This window comes from Xiphias gladius, chromosome 2 (genome assembly GCF_016859285.1).
Source record: "Xiphias gladius isolate SHS-SW01 ecotype Sanya breed wild chromosome 2, ASM1685928v1, whole genome shotgun sequence".
In the NCBI taxonomy this organism is placed as follows: Eukaryota; Metazoa; Chordata; class Actinopteri; order Istiophoriformes; family Xiphiidae; genus Xiphias; species Xiphias gladius.
Window position 1 is genome coordinate 1,846,650 of NC_053401.1, and position 15,311 is coordinate 1,861,960.

The following is a 15,311-nucleotide window of genomic DNA, read 5'->3' on the forward strand; positions in this document are numbered from 1 at the left end:
ACACAAAACAAGTACAAAAAGACAAAAACGGCCACTAAAAGACACAAATTGACCACAGAGAGAAAAAAACAACCACAAAAAAAAAAAAAAAAAAAAAAAACAATCACAAGGAGGAAAAAACGATCACAAAGACAAAGAACGACCTAAGAGACACTTTCAGTCTGGGGATCCTATATAGGGGAGGTGGGGGGCCCTTTGTCTTTGCCCAGGGGCCCATCGTCTCACAATCCATTGATGCCTGGACCCAGATGAAGAAAACTGACGGATGGACTAACCAATTAAAAAAAAAACAACAACAAAAAAAAATGAATTTGTTAATTGAAGTTTGTGCTAAAATCTTCATGAGTCTCCTGACAGAAAAACTGTAAATGAATGTTACTGTCCACAGCAGTCAAGAAAGAATATTCAAGACCTTGGTAAATTCATTTTAGGACTTTTAAAACCTTCTCAGACCTTTTTTGAGGGGACAGAATTCAGTGGTTTTTAAGACCTGTAGATACCCTGACCTGCGGGTGAGGTCTACCTGGCGTGGTGAAGCTGCTGTCCATGTTGGATCCGTCCCAGGACTCCACGGCGCTGTCCACAGACGGCAGTGTGCTGAACGCCCTCTGGCTTGACGGAGGCGCGACCATGATGACAGGCTCCTCCTCCCCGTCCTGGTTCTCCTGACCGAGCCCCGCCCCCGATCCCAGACCTGGACCAATCACACAGGACTTCGGACTTGACACTAAAGAGGAATAAACATGAAGTACTTAGGAAACCAAACGTTTAGTGTTGCGCGTTGTCTATTTGTCATCTCAGTTAAAAATGACCAAAATAGTATCAGTTTAAAGCCTGTTTTTTTTGTTTGTTTACGTTTTGACAAATTGTCCCACTGAAAGCAGCCGAATTATCTGTCGGCAGCTCCTGTTCACCGTGTAGCCATGGATGCACAGACAACCATTACTGCATCACTGTGACGCTGAAGGAAACTTCATCAATTTCTATGGCTCCTAGGAGGATTTTTGGACGGTTCTTCACGATAGCCATCAGAGATAATGATTTCCTGGGGAAGTGTAAGTCACACTGAATCTAAAGATGTGTCCATTGCGTCTGTGTGTTCAGACTTGACAGAGTTATGACTCCAAAAAAAAGAGTAAAAATTCTGATGCAAACTGCGGCAATCGGGCACTAAGTGCCTCCGGTTGTTTTTAGGACACATCGTGCTTCACAGCCACCGGTGACTCTTTCAACTTACATGTGGACATGTGAGTTTTGTCTTATGTCAGTCTTGAAAAAAATCTGGACCTAATTTTTAACCAAAAAAACATAAAGAGGTCACTTGTGATGGATTTATTCTATACGGGAAATCTGAATAAATGCTAGAATATCCTTCTTCTTAAACAGCGGCAGAGTGGCCACATATTTATTTACAGTTGTAAGTTTTAACTATTAATACCAGGTTTAAATTTTTACCATGACCGTGTTATCTAAGTTACATAAATAGCTCCAAACATCCCAGGGCATAGAGACAGAGGGACACAATATCACTGTTCATGGAAATTTAAAGATTTTGATAGGAAGTGGTATTTTGTGTTTCTCAAATTGTGTCCTAATATATGTTTATACACTGACTCTGGTCACGTGGTCGATAGAGTGAAGTGAAATGAAAGACTTTTCCCGTTTAGCTGGGGGTCTACGTACGTTCTCCCTGCTTCTTGATCTTCAGCGTGACCGTCTCTCCCGCCTGCTGCAGCAGGCTGATGGCTTCGCTCAGAGGTTTCCCCTTCAGACTGCTGCTGTTGATGGCCAGAATACGATCTCCGACGTGGATCGCACCGGTCCTGCGACACGCGATTACAGCAAACACACAGAGAAACAACACAGACAGACAGACGGGGTCAGGGCGCCCAGCAGGAAGTCATGGAAAAAGTTTACACATAATAACACTATAAAGAAACCCAACAAAGCATAGTCGAAAACAAAATGTCTGAACATTAAATAAAATTGTTTCTAATGCTTTTACATGCAGTTCAAATAAAATATAGAAAACTGTCTATATTAACGGGGCTTCGTCACTCTGTATTGTCATTATTTCTTTTAATGTTTAGGATTTTATTTTGTGTGTGTTTTCTGTGTTTATTGTTCACTTTATTATGTAACCAACACTACTCCATATTTAAAGTACCAGAGGCCGGTACCGCAAAGTGAGACCAGTGGGTTATCCTGCTCCTCTTTGGGCTTTACTCCCTTTTAACCAGAGTAGATCACCGTGGTAACCTATGCAGCCCCAGAGCAGGTGAACGTCAGAGGATCGGACCCAAACCCGTCAACGGTTTCTGACCAGTGAACCAATCGGATCCCTGGAAAAAGTTAGTCATCATTCCTTCGGGATCCGACAGGGACAAAAGAGTTCACACTAAAGTGTCTAATAATAAAGAGCAATAGGTTATAGCTCAGTGGAATTGTTTTGCTGTTCAAGACTTTCCATGTGTCCACTCTGGTTTTAAAGCAGAGCTTCTAACTTTAGTCTCTATTTTTTCCCACTGTTGATTGATATTTATTTAGATTGTTTTTTACTTCACTTAGTCTGTCTATATATCTATCCATCTATAATCTATATATATATCTATCTATCATCTATCTATCTAGGGTTCCTGACAGAGTCGATGCTTCTACTCTCTTATTCCATCACGGCAGCTCAGAATAACATGAGGAGAATTTGTGATGATGAAAATAAAAACTGAACCCTCTGTTGTCTTTTATTAGAAAATTGATCCACACACTGTTTATATTAGAACTGCAACGTGACAGTCAGATTGACCTCATCAGGCATTAACGACTTTTCTTCTCTTCTCTCCTCTGCTTCGGCAGCAGGAGCAGTCTGACGTTACTTTAACTTTTTTATCCGCATCAAACATTCACAACAGTTTGTTCATCATCAGAAGAAAAAAACAAAACAACTGCTCACTCTGTATTACAGACATATAATAATTCCTGCACTCACTTATAACCTGAGCCTTACTTTAATGTATGAAAATTATTTCTAGTGTGTCTACAGCTTCTTTTTTTCTTCTTCTGTTATTGTTTTGTTCACATTTCACCTTGTTGAAAATCTCTTTGTGTTAGATTTACTTTTAGGTCTCACTGTTTCATCTCACATCATATTAATCACTTCGTTCATGGTTGTAACGATGGTAAGGTGCACCCAGAGTTTACGGAGCCGGGGGGATAACCGGCTCTGGGATGCGGCTCATCCAGGATGGATACCGATGCTGGGCCCAGTGAAGCCAGATACCCAAAGAGAGACGGACTAAGTTGAACGGGCTTCGTGATACAGGCCCCTGGTGTAAACAATCGCACTTGATAAATGTGATAAAAATGTGTCAACCAAAAAAAAAAAAAAATCAAGTTGAATTGAACATAAAAGTGAGCGAATGATAACAATTATTTAAAAAAGGAATGAAGTTCTAATATCATCATAATATTATTATTATTAGCAGCAGAGGGCGACATTCTGCACTTCCTTTCTGATCTGAACACATCTAGTCACTGTTTCACTTTATAATTCATTCCTGCCGTCACTGTTTGAGTCACACTGTTCATACTTTACAGAAAACAGACAGAAAGCTTTAACTGGCGGACAGAGTTCGTTTCAGAGCAAAATTGGTTTTGTCGGTTTATTTGTCAGCAGAATTACGCCAAAAGTACGGAACTGATTTGCACCAAACTTGTTGGAGGGACGGGGCCTGGACCAGGGAAGGACCCATTACATTTTGGGGCAGATCCAGATCATTTACTATGAATTAGAATTTCTTACTCTGAAGTCTGGTGTATGTTATTCGACCAACAGCTCAAAACACAAAAATATTCAGTTCACTGTCATATTTGACACAGAAAAGCAGCAAAACTTCACATCTGAGAAGCTAGAATCAGTGAATGTTTGGCATTTTCGCTAAAACAGTTAATGAATTACTGAAATAGTTGATTCATTTTGCGTCAATCAACAAACCAATTAAACAACTAATTGTTGCAGCTCTAGTTGATAACATTTTCAACTTCATAATATAAGTGTTTATAAAATAAAATGTAATAGATTATATAAATTAATGAAATGAAAGACAAATAAATGTTTAATATAAGTTAAAAACGTAGATTAAACAAAATTAAAAAAAACAGGCAAATAAATAAGGGGAAAAAAGCCATTTAGTTTGCTCTCAGAGTTTTCTTCAAATATACTCCTACATTTTTTTGTTATTATTTGTGATAAAAAGGGATCAAAAGAGGCTGGGAAAGGTCGGCGAACAAAAAACATTAAGAAATTAAGTAGTTTTGGTTCGAAATCAAAAAAAGAAACATCAACATCATACAGACTGTTACCGTATGTCAAGAGATGCTACCTTTTACTATGTGTTTTATAAAAGTGCCTTATCAATACCATATATTTCTTTTCAGTCACTGTGTTCACCATATTCTATCAGTTATCTACTGAATCACTCCGTCTATAAAAATATATTAAAACACACCTTAAAGTACTTCCTTACCTGTTTACTTGAACTTTATTTTCCCCTTTATTTTACATTTTTCACTGTTTGTAAAAGTTTCTAAATAATTAATATGTTTTAAATCTGTTAAAACACGAATAACATCGTTGCATGATATCAGAAGTTATTGAATGATTAATTATCAGAAACAAGTAAAGAAGCTTTAATGTGCTGTGATTAAATGAACAGAATGTTAATGTGTTTACCTCTCAGCCAGCCCCCCTTTGCTCAGCGAGGAGATGATGATGGGGTCGAAGGGCTCCTCTGTGCCTGAGATGGTGATTCCCAGTGGGCCCCCGTACCTCTGCAGCTCCACCGTGTAGATGATGCTGCCAGACACCTCCTGCTCATCTGAAATGTGTAAATAGAGATTCACACAACGCCGGGTGAAGAACTGTGACCATATGATGATTGGGCCTATCAGTGGTGGCAGAAAAAAATATTAAGTTTGTCCTGAAAGGCCATGGTTCTGATAATAAAAAGGTTTAAGGGGTCCTTGATTCGTTCCTGCGTGTCCTTGAAGAGGTTCTAGAGCTCGTAGACGGGGTTGAAGAGGTCGTTAATGGGTTATTAAGAAAGTACAAAAGGTTTCTAATTGAGCTTTCTAACCCTAACCCTTTTAGGGATCCTTGCGGAGGCTTATAAGTGTCACTTAAGATATAAAAAGTAAAAAGGTCCCTGCATAGGTTCTAGGGGTTCTTGATGGGGTTCTAGAGGTCAATATAAAAGTCCTAAGGGGTTGCTGGTACCTTGCAGTGATCCTGGATTGGTTTTATGGTTTTCTAAGGAGATTCTTAAGGAAGGAGGTTTTAGAAGTCACTGAGGAGGTTCTTCTGATGTCAGATGAAGTTCTGGGTGTCACTCAAAAGGCCCGAACAGTTGTTGAGGAGGATTGAGGTTGCATTCAAGATGTCTAAATGGTCACTGAATAGGTTCTAGGGATTCTTAAGGGAAATGTCTGGGGTTCCTTAATATTTTTACAGTGTCCCTGGGGAGATTTTAGGGGTTCTTGAGGAGGTAAGTATCCTTGACGAGGTTCAAGAGGTGACTGAAAAGGTTCTAAGGGCTGCTGAAAAGGTTTTAGGTGTGATCCTCAACGGCAGTTATGTGGTTCCTGATTAGTTTCAAAGTGTGCCCTTGAGAAGCTTTTAGGAGTCTTTGAGGTGGTTCTACAATAAGTTGCCTTGAAAAGGTTTTGTGAGTTTTTTTAGGAAGTTCTACAGATGCTTAATGATGTTTAAGGGGTTTCCGAAAAGGCCCTAGAGTTTGCTGAGGAGATTTTAAGTGTCATTATCTAAATGGTTCTTGAATAGATTATAGGGATTCCTAAGGTTTCAGGGATCCTTGATTAGTATCAAGGTTTCCCACAATGAAATTTACGCTATTATCCCACACTCAAGTGCAAAGGCAGTAAAAAAAAAAAAAACTGTAAGAAATGAAACCTGAGTTGTCTTCGTCTTTGCGGATCTTCAGTTTGACGAGCTCCTCACACTGCTGGAGGATCTGAACAGCTTCCTCCATCGAGCAGTTCTCCACCCGGATGTTATCGATGGCCAGCAGCTTGTCTCCGAGCTCCAACGTCCCCGTCCTGAAAACATTTTTGTAAAACAAAAAACAAAACAAAACAAGTTAATATAACTATACAGCACAAGATACAAAAATAATGTACAGTAAACAGATGCTACCTGCTGCTTAGCCAGCAAAAGCTTTTCAACTCACATTTTCTGCTTCACACACTCCAGAAAACAATGACCTATAAACCCCTCCCCACACACACATGCACCCACACACACACAGTCCTGCACTGTTAGCCTAATTAACCAGCCAACTACAGACAGCTGACTGAGCTTAGACACAGCTGAGACTTTAATGTTTGAGTTTATTCAACCATCACAGTGTGTGTTTGAGTGTGTGCGCGTGTGTGTGTGTGTGTGTATACCTATGTGCGACACTGCCTTTCTTGATATCAGAGATGATCAGAGGATCACCTGGTTTCCTGTTGGACGGAGCTGCAGACACAAACAGAAAGACAAGTTCAGAACAGAAAACTGTGAATAATTCACCATGTTTACTGCTACTAGAGATTAGAATTAAATGTTAAAAAGAAAAATGAAATCAAAGCCGGAAATGTAATATCGAACTGACAAATGTGTATCACAACATGAGGAGGTCCAGGCCAGAATGTTTAATGAAACCACTCATTTAAAATAAAAATTTCATTTCCCAGATGTCTGCACATGATGTAAGACCAAACTAGATCTAAAGCTGTTTCATTACCGTCGGATTTCATCTGTTGGCATCACCACGGCAACTTTAGATGGATGTACTGCTCGTGATCAGGCCATATTAAGCTTTAGATACGTTTATCCAGTCTTCACCTGTCTTCACTAAAAACTCTAGAGACTGTTGTGGGTGAAAATCCCGGGAAATCAGCAGTTTCAGAAACAGCCTGTCTGGCACCAACAACTATGACACAGTGTCAAAGTCACTGAGATCACATTTCTCCCCGTTCTGATGTTTGATGTGAGCATTAACTGAAGCTCCTGACCTGTATCTGCAGGATTTTAATGCACTGCTGCCACGTGATTGGCTGATTGGATAATTGCACGAATAAGCAGGTGTACAGGTGCTCCTAATAAAGTGCTCGGTGGGTGTACTGACAGGTGTTTCTGCTATTTTGTCCCCCTTGTTTTTATATAGCACCACAAAGTTCATCCTCCAAAATGGTTAAGTTGAACCAACACCTTTCTAAAACTGTTTCAACAACAACTGAACATTATAAGCTTCTTGAAAGGCAGGATTTATTGCAGCACTGCTGGATTCAACTGAATTAGTTTTAACTCACTGTACCTAATAAACTGGCCAAGTGTAGAGCCACACTGAGCTACGTGCAGTACACACTTGAAGAGCTGGTTACATTTCGGTAACTACCATCGTGCAGTGTCCCTGTTTATTCTTTCTGTTCGTTCAGTCCCCGGGTGATGTTGCACCGAAAGTAAACCGAAGTAGGAACTGAAGTTGCGTTTTCTTTACTCACAGCTGATGGTGATTCCCAGCTCCACCCCTGGTTTCTTTGGGAGCTTCACGTGGAACGTTCCGGAGCTGGGGATGACCGACTCTGAGACGGAAAGAGAGACGGAGACTGTAAGCAGCAAATTTCACCTCACTGTGAAAAACATTTAAAGAGAATCGAAGGCTGTCTTGTCTCTATTATCTCAGTCACAATGTTTGAAAAATGTAATAGTTAACCAAATATTTTTAGGGAGTGTATTATTTTTTCGACTGATCGTCTTGTCTATAAAATAACAGAAAAGGTAAAAGAAATGCCCGTTATATTTTCCCACAGTCCAGGGAGATGTATTCAAATTGTTCATTTTATTCATCCAAAAGTCCAAAATCTAATTCTCACATTTGAGAAGCTTGAAATATATTTTTTTTGCTTGAAGAACGACTAAAATGACTGATCATCAAAATAGTTGCTGATTTTTTTTTTTTGAATTGTTGCAGCTCTAACAATAATACAGCAACTACCCACTGTTCTGCAACAAAAAAGCAGCAAAACGCAGCTAAGCAATGCTGGTTATAACCATGTTTTAACATGTAGAAATGCAGATGCATGATATCGTTGATCGTGGTAAAACTTTAAAAGATGCAGTTAGTAAAACAGTGATATCGAACAGTTGTGTAACTACAGAAGGTCAGACCACATACGATGTGACTGCTGCTTGTGTCAGTTGAGCTGCTGGTTTCCAGTGATTATCCTCGAGGATATCTCATTCAGTAACCTCCTCTCACTGTCTGTGAGTCACCAGCGAGAACGTGTTGTGTTGTTTTCAGGCGCGGGCGGTTATTTATGCGAGCCGGAGTATGTTACATTAACAAAGAGTCTGACAAATTACAGGCAGACGCCAGAGGAGCAGAGCTAAACACAGACTGACTGTCAACCAGCCAAAACGAGACGAAACAGACACCAGGCTGCCGGTTTGTCTTTGCACACTTGAAGCGGACAGCAGTCTAAAATTTCATCACTAAAAACTAAGACAAAAAAGCTGTTTTTTAAAGTCAGAAACAAGACTAAAACTAACAGCTAAGATGCTCTCTGCAACACCATTAAACATTACATCAACCATTAAATCTTGTCATTTCTACGTCCAGTACAGTCTTAAAGAGGAGATTTCAAATGAGGTATTACAATATTCACGTATGAAAATATACATTTATTTATTCAGACACATGAATTTATGAATTATTATATAATTATAACATTCACTGAAATAAATAAATTAAAAGGAAGGCGTGTGTGTGTGTGTGTGTGTGTGTGTGTGTGTGTGTGTGTGTGTGTGTGTGTGTACCGGCCACGTCGAACTCGATCTCCAGCGTGAGCTGAGCGGTGATGGACGAGTCTCTGAGCAGCTGATTGGTTTCTTCCAGGGTGGAGTCTTCGGTAGGAACTCCATTTATGGACAAAATCCTGTCACCGATCTGCAGGATACCACACCTGCAAACACACACGAATACAGACAACAAAGGTTTGAAGATGAAAAATTTTTAAGTAAAAGAACTACAGTCTGCAACTAACTATGCTTTTCATTACTGCTTAATCTTCAGATTGTTTATTATTTATTCTATAAAATGTCAGAAAATAGTAAAAATTATAATCCCCCAGAGATCAAGGTAACGTTTTCTAATGTCTTACTTTGTCCAAAACCCAAAGACCTTTCTGTTTACTATCATATTAAAAAAAAAAAGCGAATCCTCACATTTTCAGAGGCTGGAAAAGGCACGAGTGGCATTTTTTTCATAGATTACTTAAACGATTAATCCTTGATCAGAATTGTTAGAGATAAATTCTCTGTTGATCAACTAATCGTTTAACTGATTAATCGTTTCAGCCCCAATAATAACTAAAACCACAAAAAAGAGCAAAAGAAATGTGAATAAAATCTATTAAAAGAATATTGAGGAAACTGATTAGAAATAAGAATTTTTTTAAATCAACTAAACCCAAACAAAATTAAATAAAGTTAACTTAATTATAATAAATGAATAAAGTGTAATATTTACTGTTCATTCCTTGACTGTAAACTAGAAAATTTGGGGCATTTTTGTTTGAAAAATTACTGAAACTATTTAATTTTCTGTCGATCAAGTAATCGATTAATTGACTAATCATTTCAGCTCTGATAATAACTAAAACCAAAAAAGAAGAAAAACAGAAGAAAAAGAAAAAACAATTTAATAAAATGTAATAAAATACAACTAACTGTCTGACCTGGACCTGATACAAACACACCCTCTGAAATACCAAACAGCGAGTAGTGAACAGGTGCCGTGTGTGTTTACCTCTCAGCGGGGCTGTCGGGGTCGATGTAAGCGATGAGCGGCGGCGAGGATAACGTTTCCGTGGCGAACACTCCACCCTGCAGCTGCAGGCCGAAGCCCATGATGCCGTCGCCTAGCAACGCCACCTCCGTGGTTTCCGTGTGAACGACCTGACCGGCGAGACCCACGGTGCTGGACGCAAGAGACACTGGTGGAGACAGAGACGGAAAGAGAGTCAGGACCGAATTTTGGGGTTTTCTACATCATTTCTAAGCAACGGTGTCTGCAATGACTGGTCAATCACTGTCTGCACATTCCCCCCGGTGGGGAAATAAAATCAATGAATCGGTGAATAAAATTCTTCACTGCAGCCTACTACAACACTACTTTCATTCAGTAAATATCTGGTATCAGGTTCAGTCCGTTCAGCTGGTTCTGACGGCGGAGACGGACGAACGGAGGTCTCTGTCCCTAGAATTTCTGACACTTTATCTTGTTTTTAAAAAATCAATTTAAGATTCTATTCAGTATTTTACATGTTATATATCCCGTGTATCTTCACACGTCTTACACTCGTGTAGGCGCTGTTTACTAGAGACTGAGTCTATGCCTGAAATGATCCGACGTGCCTCAAATTATAATAGAACAGAAAACTAGGCCAGAGGTGAGAGGTCAGACTCACATGAGCTCTTGAAGTCCTTCTTCTTGCCTTTCCTCCTCATCAGCGTGCCCCGTGGACTCGTGGGATACATGTTCCTGGGCAGGGTGCTCATGTTCAGGGACGAGAGACTATAGGCCGACATGGAGCCGGGAGAGAACGAGTGGCTGAGAGCTACAGAGAGAAAGCGGGAGACATGATGAGCGGAGGGCTCTCTTTCAAAATAAAACTACAAAGAGAGAGCGAGAAATGATGAGCGGAGGGCTCTCTTCCAAAATAAAACTTCAGTGAGAGAGACACATGATGAGCGGAGATCTATAAAAATAAAACATCAGGGAGAGAGAGAGAGAGGTGGACGTACGAGGGTTGTTTGTATGGCGGTTGTGCGATCTGGCAGCTGATTGGTCGGGGTGGTACGTGTTGTAGTGGTAGGGGGGGAGGATGGGGGCAGAGCTTCCGGTCTCCCAGGGGAGGGGGCGGGGACTACGTTGCACCTTGACTGCACGAGCGCGCGCACACACACAAACAAACACAAAAACACATAGAGGAGGGTGTTTAGGTTTAAACATGAGGAAAGGTCAAAGGTCAAAGGTCAGGTTGCTGCCTGCATCGCAGCTTTATAAAAAGCTTCCATATGTACAGTATGTAATGGTGTGTTCAGGGCCAGTTTGGGACTGGTGTGAGTGTGTGTTTATACCGTGCTGTGGTGCATTCAGGGCTGGACGGGCCTGGTGTTGCGGCAGAATCTCCATGCGGACGGTCTGACAGGAGGCAGAGAGCAGCTGAGTGGCTTCGGCCAGAGAACAAAACTCCATCGATTTCCCATCAACAGACAAAATGTGGTCTCCTGCGTGAAGAGCACCACACCTACACACACAAAAACAAAATACACACAAAAAAAACACACACACACACACACACACGTAAAGGTTAGGAACTCAAGAACAAGGATCAAATAAAATTAAGAAAAAAACACACAACTAAACAACATGAAACAAAAATTGAGGTCGAGGTTGGCTCACACTGTGTATGAACAAGCATTTTTAAGCCTTTCTAGGGCAGAGGTCAGGTACCTGTCCGCTATGCTGGCTGGTTTGACCTTGTCGATGATGATGACCTGCTTGTTGCAGAACATGGAGGTGGAAAGAGCCACGCCTAGACTGGAGCCTGTCGCCTTAGCAACCTCCACCAGCAGCGGCCCCGACGCCGTGGCAACCGAGTCTGACAAGAAGAAGAAGACACACAAATATATGTTTTTTTTTAAAAACATTTATTTTATTCATTTTACAATAAGGACTTCAGAGGGTGTTCCACAGGGTTCAATCCTGGGTCCTGTTTTATTTAATAATATGATCTATAACATTAGATCATATTATTTACAGAAACAAGATTTCCAATCAACATTATGCAGATGATAGTCAACTTTACATGTCACTTTCTAATAGAGCTGCAACTGACAAAAAAATTAATCAACTATTCTGATTATCAATTAATCGTTTTAGTTTTTTCTCAAGCAAAAACTAACCAAATATTATCTTATTTAAGCTTCTCTAATGTGAGGATTTGCAGCTTTTCTGTTTTCTATCATTATAAACTGAATAGACAAAAGTGATTAATCGATTAATCTAGAAATAATCCACAGATTAATCAATAATGAAAATAATCGTTAGTTGCAGGCCTACTTTCTAATCATGACTTCCATCCTATTAAAAAATTATTCAGTGCACTGGCCAGATTAATGACTGTATGTCCAAAAACATTCGTTAAAAAAACGAAGCTATCTGGTTTTGGTACAACATAGGCAAAATACATCAGTGCGTATCTGCTGCCTTCTAATGTTGTGTTTATAGCTTTTATTTTGTTTTTATGTGTGTATGTATTTTCACCTTGATATCAGACATTTGTATACACGTTCACATTTTCATTTCAATCTTTCAAGTTTATTCTCAATTTTAAAGTTTCAATGTTTGTAATGCAGTTTGAAACGTGTGCAATATAAGTACATTTGCCTTTGAAAAACTGGTTTTCTTTCAAACATTTTATCGTGTAATATTTGTTTATTGTTGCAAAAAATGTATCTACTGCACTTTAATCCAATCCAATCTGATACCGACTGAGTATTATCTACTAACAACTTCAATAACAGCTGTGAACTGCTGATAGTAGGGCTGCAACATACAGTATAATTATTTTCATTATTGATTAAGCTTGTTGATTAAATTCATTACTTGTTTGGGTTTCTGAACATCAGAAAAGATATTCAAATTACCACAGACAAGACAAAGAAAAGCAACAAAATCTCACACTAGAGAAGCTGAGAGCATAACATTTTTGGCATTTTTGCTTGAACAATGGTAAAAGTGATCCATTATCGAAATAGGTGCTGATTAAGATGAAGTATGAACTTTTAAAATGGCTAACAGAGAGTATTAACTGACCCATCACCGATACGTCGTACTCGATCAGCAGTGTAGCCTCCTGCCCACACTGCTTCAGGATGCTCATGGCCTCTGATAGCGTGCTGCCATGGAGACGAATCCCGTCGATGCTGAGCAACCGATCGCCCGGTTTGACGGTTCCTTCTCTGGAGAGAGAGAGGGGACAGTTTTCAGTTCTATACAGAAGCTCTAATGCCACTGCCAGGTGACCAGGAACAATAGAGAGAGCGGTTCAGGGTTCAAAACGAGAAGTGGATTTACTGAGGAGAGTCAGTTTAACAAAAATTAAATTACTATACAAAATACTATAAAGGTCAGAGGTCATTCACCTGTCAGCCGGTCCACCTGGTCTGATGGTTGTTATGACGATGGGGCGAGACTTGTTCCTGTCTTCATGGGCCCCACCTGTAAAACACAGTCATGTCATGTGATCATCTTTTGATTTATAAATTTTTTATACAAAGACACACACACACACACACACAAAAACACACACACACACACAAACACACACAATGAGCCTTCCTCACCTCTTATGACGAAGCCGAAACTGTTTCCTTCTTTGTGCAGCGTGACTTCCACGCTCTTAAACATGACCCCTGACCCCTGCACAGCTGTAACACACCACAACATCAGCACGTTAACATCACCTCCGACCAACTACAGCTTTAACCCTCTGGACACCAGGTTGACTTTCTACGCATTTGTTTTTTTCTTTGTTTAGCGGCTAAAGATGCAGGTAAAGAATGTAAACAAGGGACCTGTGTAGCTCCCGGTAAAGATATAATCAGTTATTTGACCCTAATAGGCAGCAGTTAAATAAACGTGAAGCGTGAAGATAAAAAATGTTTCCACGGCAACAGTAACAACAGTGTTTTCATTCAGCTATAACTGAAACGGGCCACTGTTTAATGAGCGTGGATGACCTGTCATTTGCACTTTAGGTCTCGTGGTGCAGCTGTAAGAAACATTTGTGTGTATGAGTTAGAGCTGAAACGAATAGTCGATTCATTGATTAGTCGATCGACAGGAAATTGATCTGGATTAACAGCATTTTGATAATTGAATATTTGTTTTAGTTGCGGCAAACAGCTCCTCAGATGTGAGGATTTTTCTCTCTTTTCTAACAAAGTAAAATGAATCTCTTCGGGTTTTCTGACATTTTATAGACACAAAACTATTAATTTATCAATAGAGAAAATAATCTGCATCTTAATCGATGATGAAAACAACTGTTATTTGCGGCCCTGTGAGTCATTTGTTTGTCAGAAAGGCTTTACAGTAACATTAGCTGCCCTCGGCTACAACCCTAAAACAACAAGTTGTATAAATGTGTTTTATCCTTGAAAGCAAAAAGAAAACGGGGCTGCATCTGCCCTGTGCCTGTATAACTTTGTTGCCCCCCCCCCATTGAACAGCTCTTAAAGAGCTGGCCCTCAGTTAAACCCAACTGCTGACCCCTGGTCTACAGACATGAATTAGATACTGTGTGAGAGCCCCACATCAGCCCTTTAAACTGTTTTTTCTCACCTTGTCTCACCATGACATATAAATAGTGTATGTTACTATAAATAAAACATGTTCAGTATATTTTCACAAATGAAAACACAGACTCCAGAGGGTTTAATATACACTAACTCCTGATTTTATGACTTGTATAACTACTAATGTTATTACTGGTACTTACAGACTGGCGGCAGCTCGTACTCGACCTCCAGGACGACCCGCTCCCCGACGTTCTTCAGCAGACTGATGATTTCATCGTGTCTGAACTTGGCCAGGTTGATGCCGTTGACGGATCGGATGTAGTCGCCCACGTTCAGCTGGTCGCTCCTGAACAATCAGTTAAAACACCAGCTTATAAATCCAGATTATCCTTTTAACGGACCAGTTCCAGACTTGAGTTAACCAGAAAAACTGATTCCACAGGGTTAGAAATTTTAAAACAACAGTTGCACAGTGACCTCTCGTTCAAGAGTTGCTGTTAGTTGGAGGGCAAAATTACAATCCGACTGTGTTGGCATTCATTTGAGGTGCCTCAGTAACAGTGCATTTCTTGAACGCCCCCAGCTGGAGTACAAGACATGGCCCGTTGCACTTAATTTGAGCAGATGATTACAGATTTAAAGATCCCCCACCCCCACGTTCAAATAGTAGTTTGAATTTCAAATAAAAACTGACAGCCTTGCAAGAAAGTAATCCGAAGGAGGCTAAGATAGAAACAGAATAGATGTAGAGCAGATTGGAATAGACATGTTCCCCACTTACAAACAATGGAGGACGCGTGTGAAGCATTGGGGCAGAAAACACGTTTCCACAACGTTATTACCACGTATACACGAACATTTTCCGCATTTAGCCATAAAGCAG

At 40.1% G+C, this 15,311-nt stretch overlaps 1 protein-coding gene and 1 long non-coding RNA gene across 3 annotated transcripts in view; one reads left to right on the forward strand and one right to left on the reverse strand.

Moving 5' to 3' along the window:
- The window catches only part of grip1 (glutamate receptor interacting protein 1), a 59,215-nt gene that overhangs the window by 9,447 nt on the left and 34,457 nt on the right, over positions 1-15,311 (reverse strand). For both annotated transcript variants that reach the window (XM_040141571.1, XM_040141565.1), the window contains exons 4-19: positions 14,629-14,774; positions 13,472-13,555; positions 13,271-13,346; positions 12,942-13,087; positions 11,577-11,724; positions 11,201-11,370; positions 10,865-11,002; positions 10,528-10,677; positions 9,867-10,053; positions 8,876-9,021; positions 7,561-7,641; positions 6,463-6,532; positions 5,966-6,111; positions 4,730-4,874; positions 1,684-1,823; positions 524-727 (exon numbers count right to left, since the gene is read on the reverse strand). In XM_040141571.1, the coding sequence (XP_039997505.1) occupies positions 524-727; positions 1,684-1,823; positions 4,730-4,874; positions 5,966-6,111; positions 6,463-6,532; positions 7,561-7,641; positions 8,876-9,021; positions 9,867-10,053; positions 10,528-10,677; positions 10,865-11,002; positions 11,201-11,370; positions 11,577-11,724; positions 12,942-13,087; positions 13,271-13,346; positions 13,472-13,555; positions 14,629-14,774 (2,177 nt within the window). The remainder of the gene's footprint in view (positions 1-523; positions 728-1,683; positions 1,824-4,729; positions 4,875-5,965; positions 6,112-6,462; positions 6,533-7,560; positions 7,642-8,875; positions 9,022-9,866; positions 10,054-10,527; positions 10,678-10,864; positions 11,003-11,200; positions 11,371-11,576; positions 11,725-12,941; positions 13,088-13,270; positions 13,347-13,471; positions 13,556-14,628; positions 14,775-15,311) is intronic.
- On the forward strand, positions 7,215-9,029 carry LOC120797741. Its single transcript, XR_005708563.1, has 4 exons — positions 7,215-7,446; positions 7,563-7,667; positions 8,425-8,504; positions 8,901-9,029. It is a non-coding gene; the product is annotated as an uncharacterized LOC120797741 (long non-coding RNA).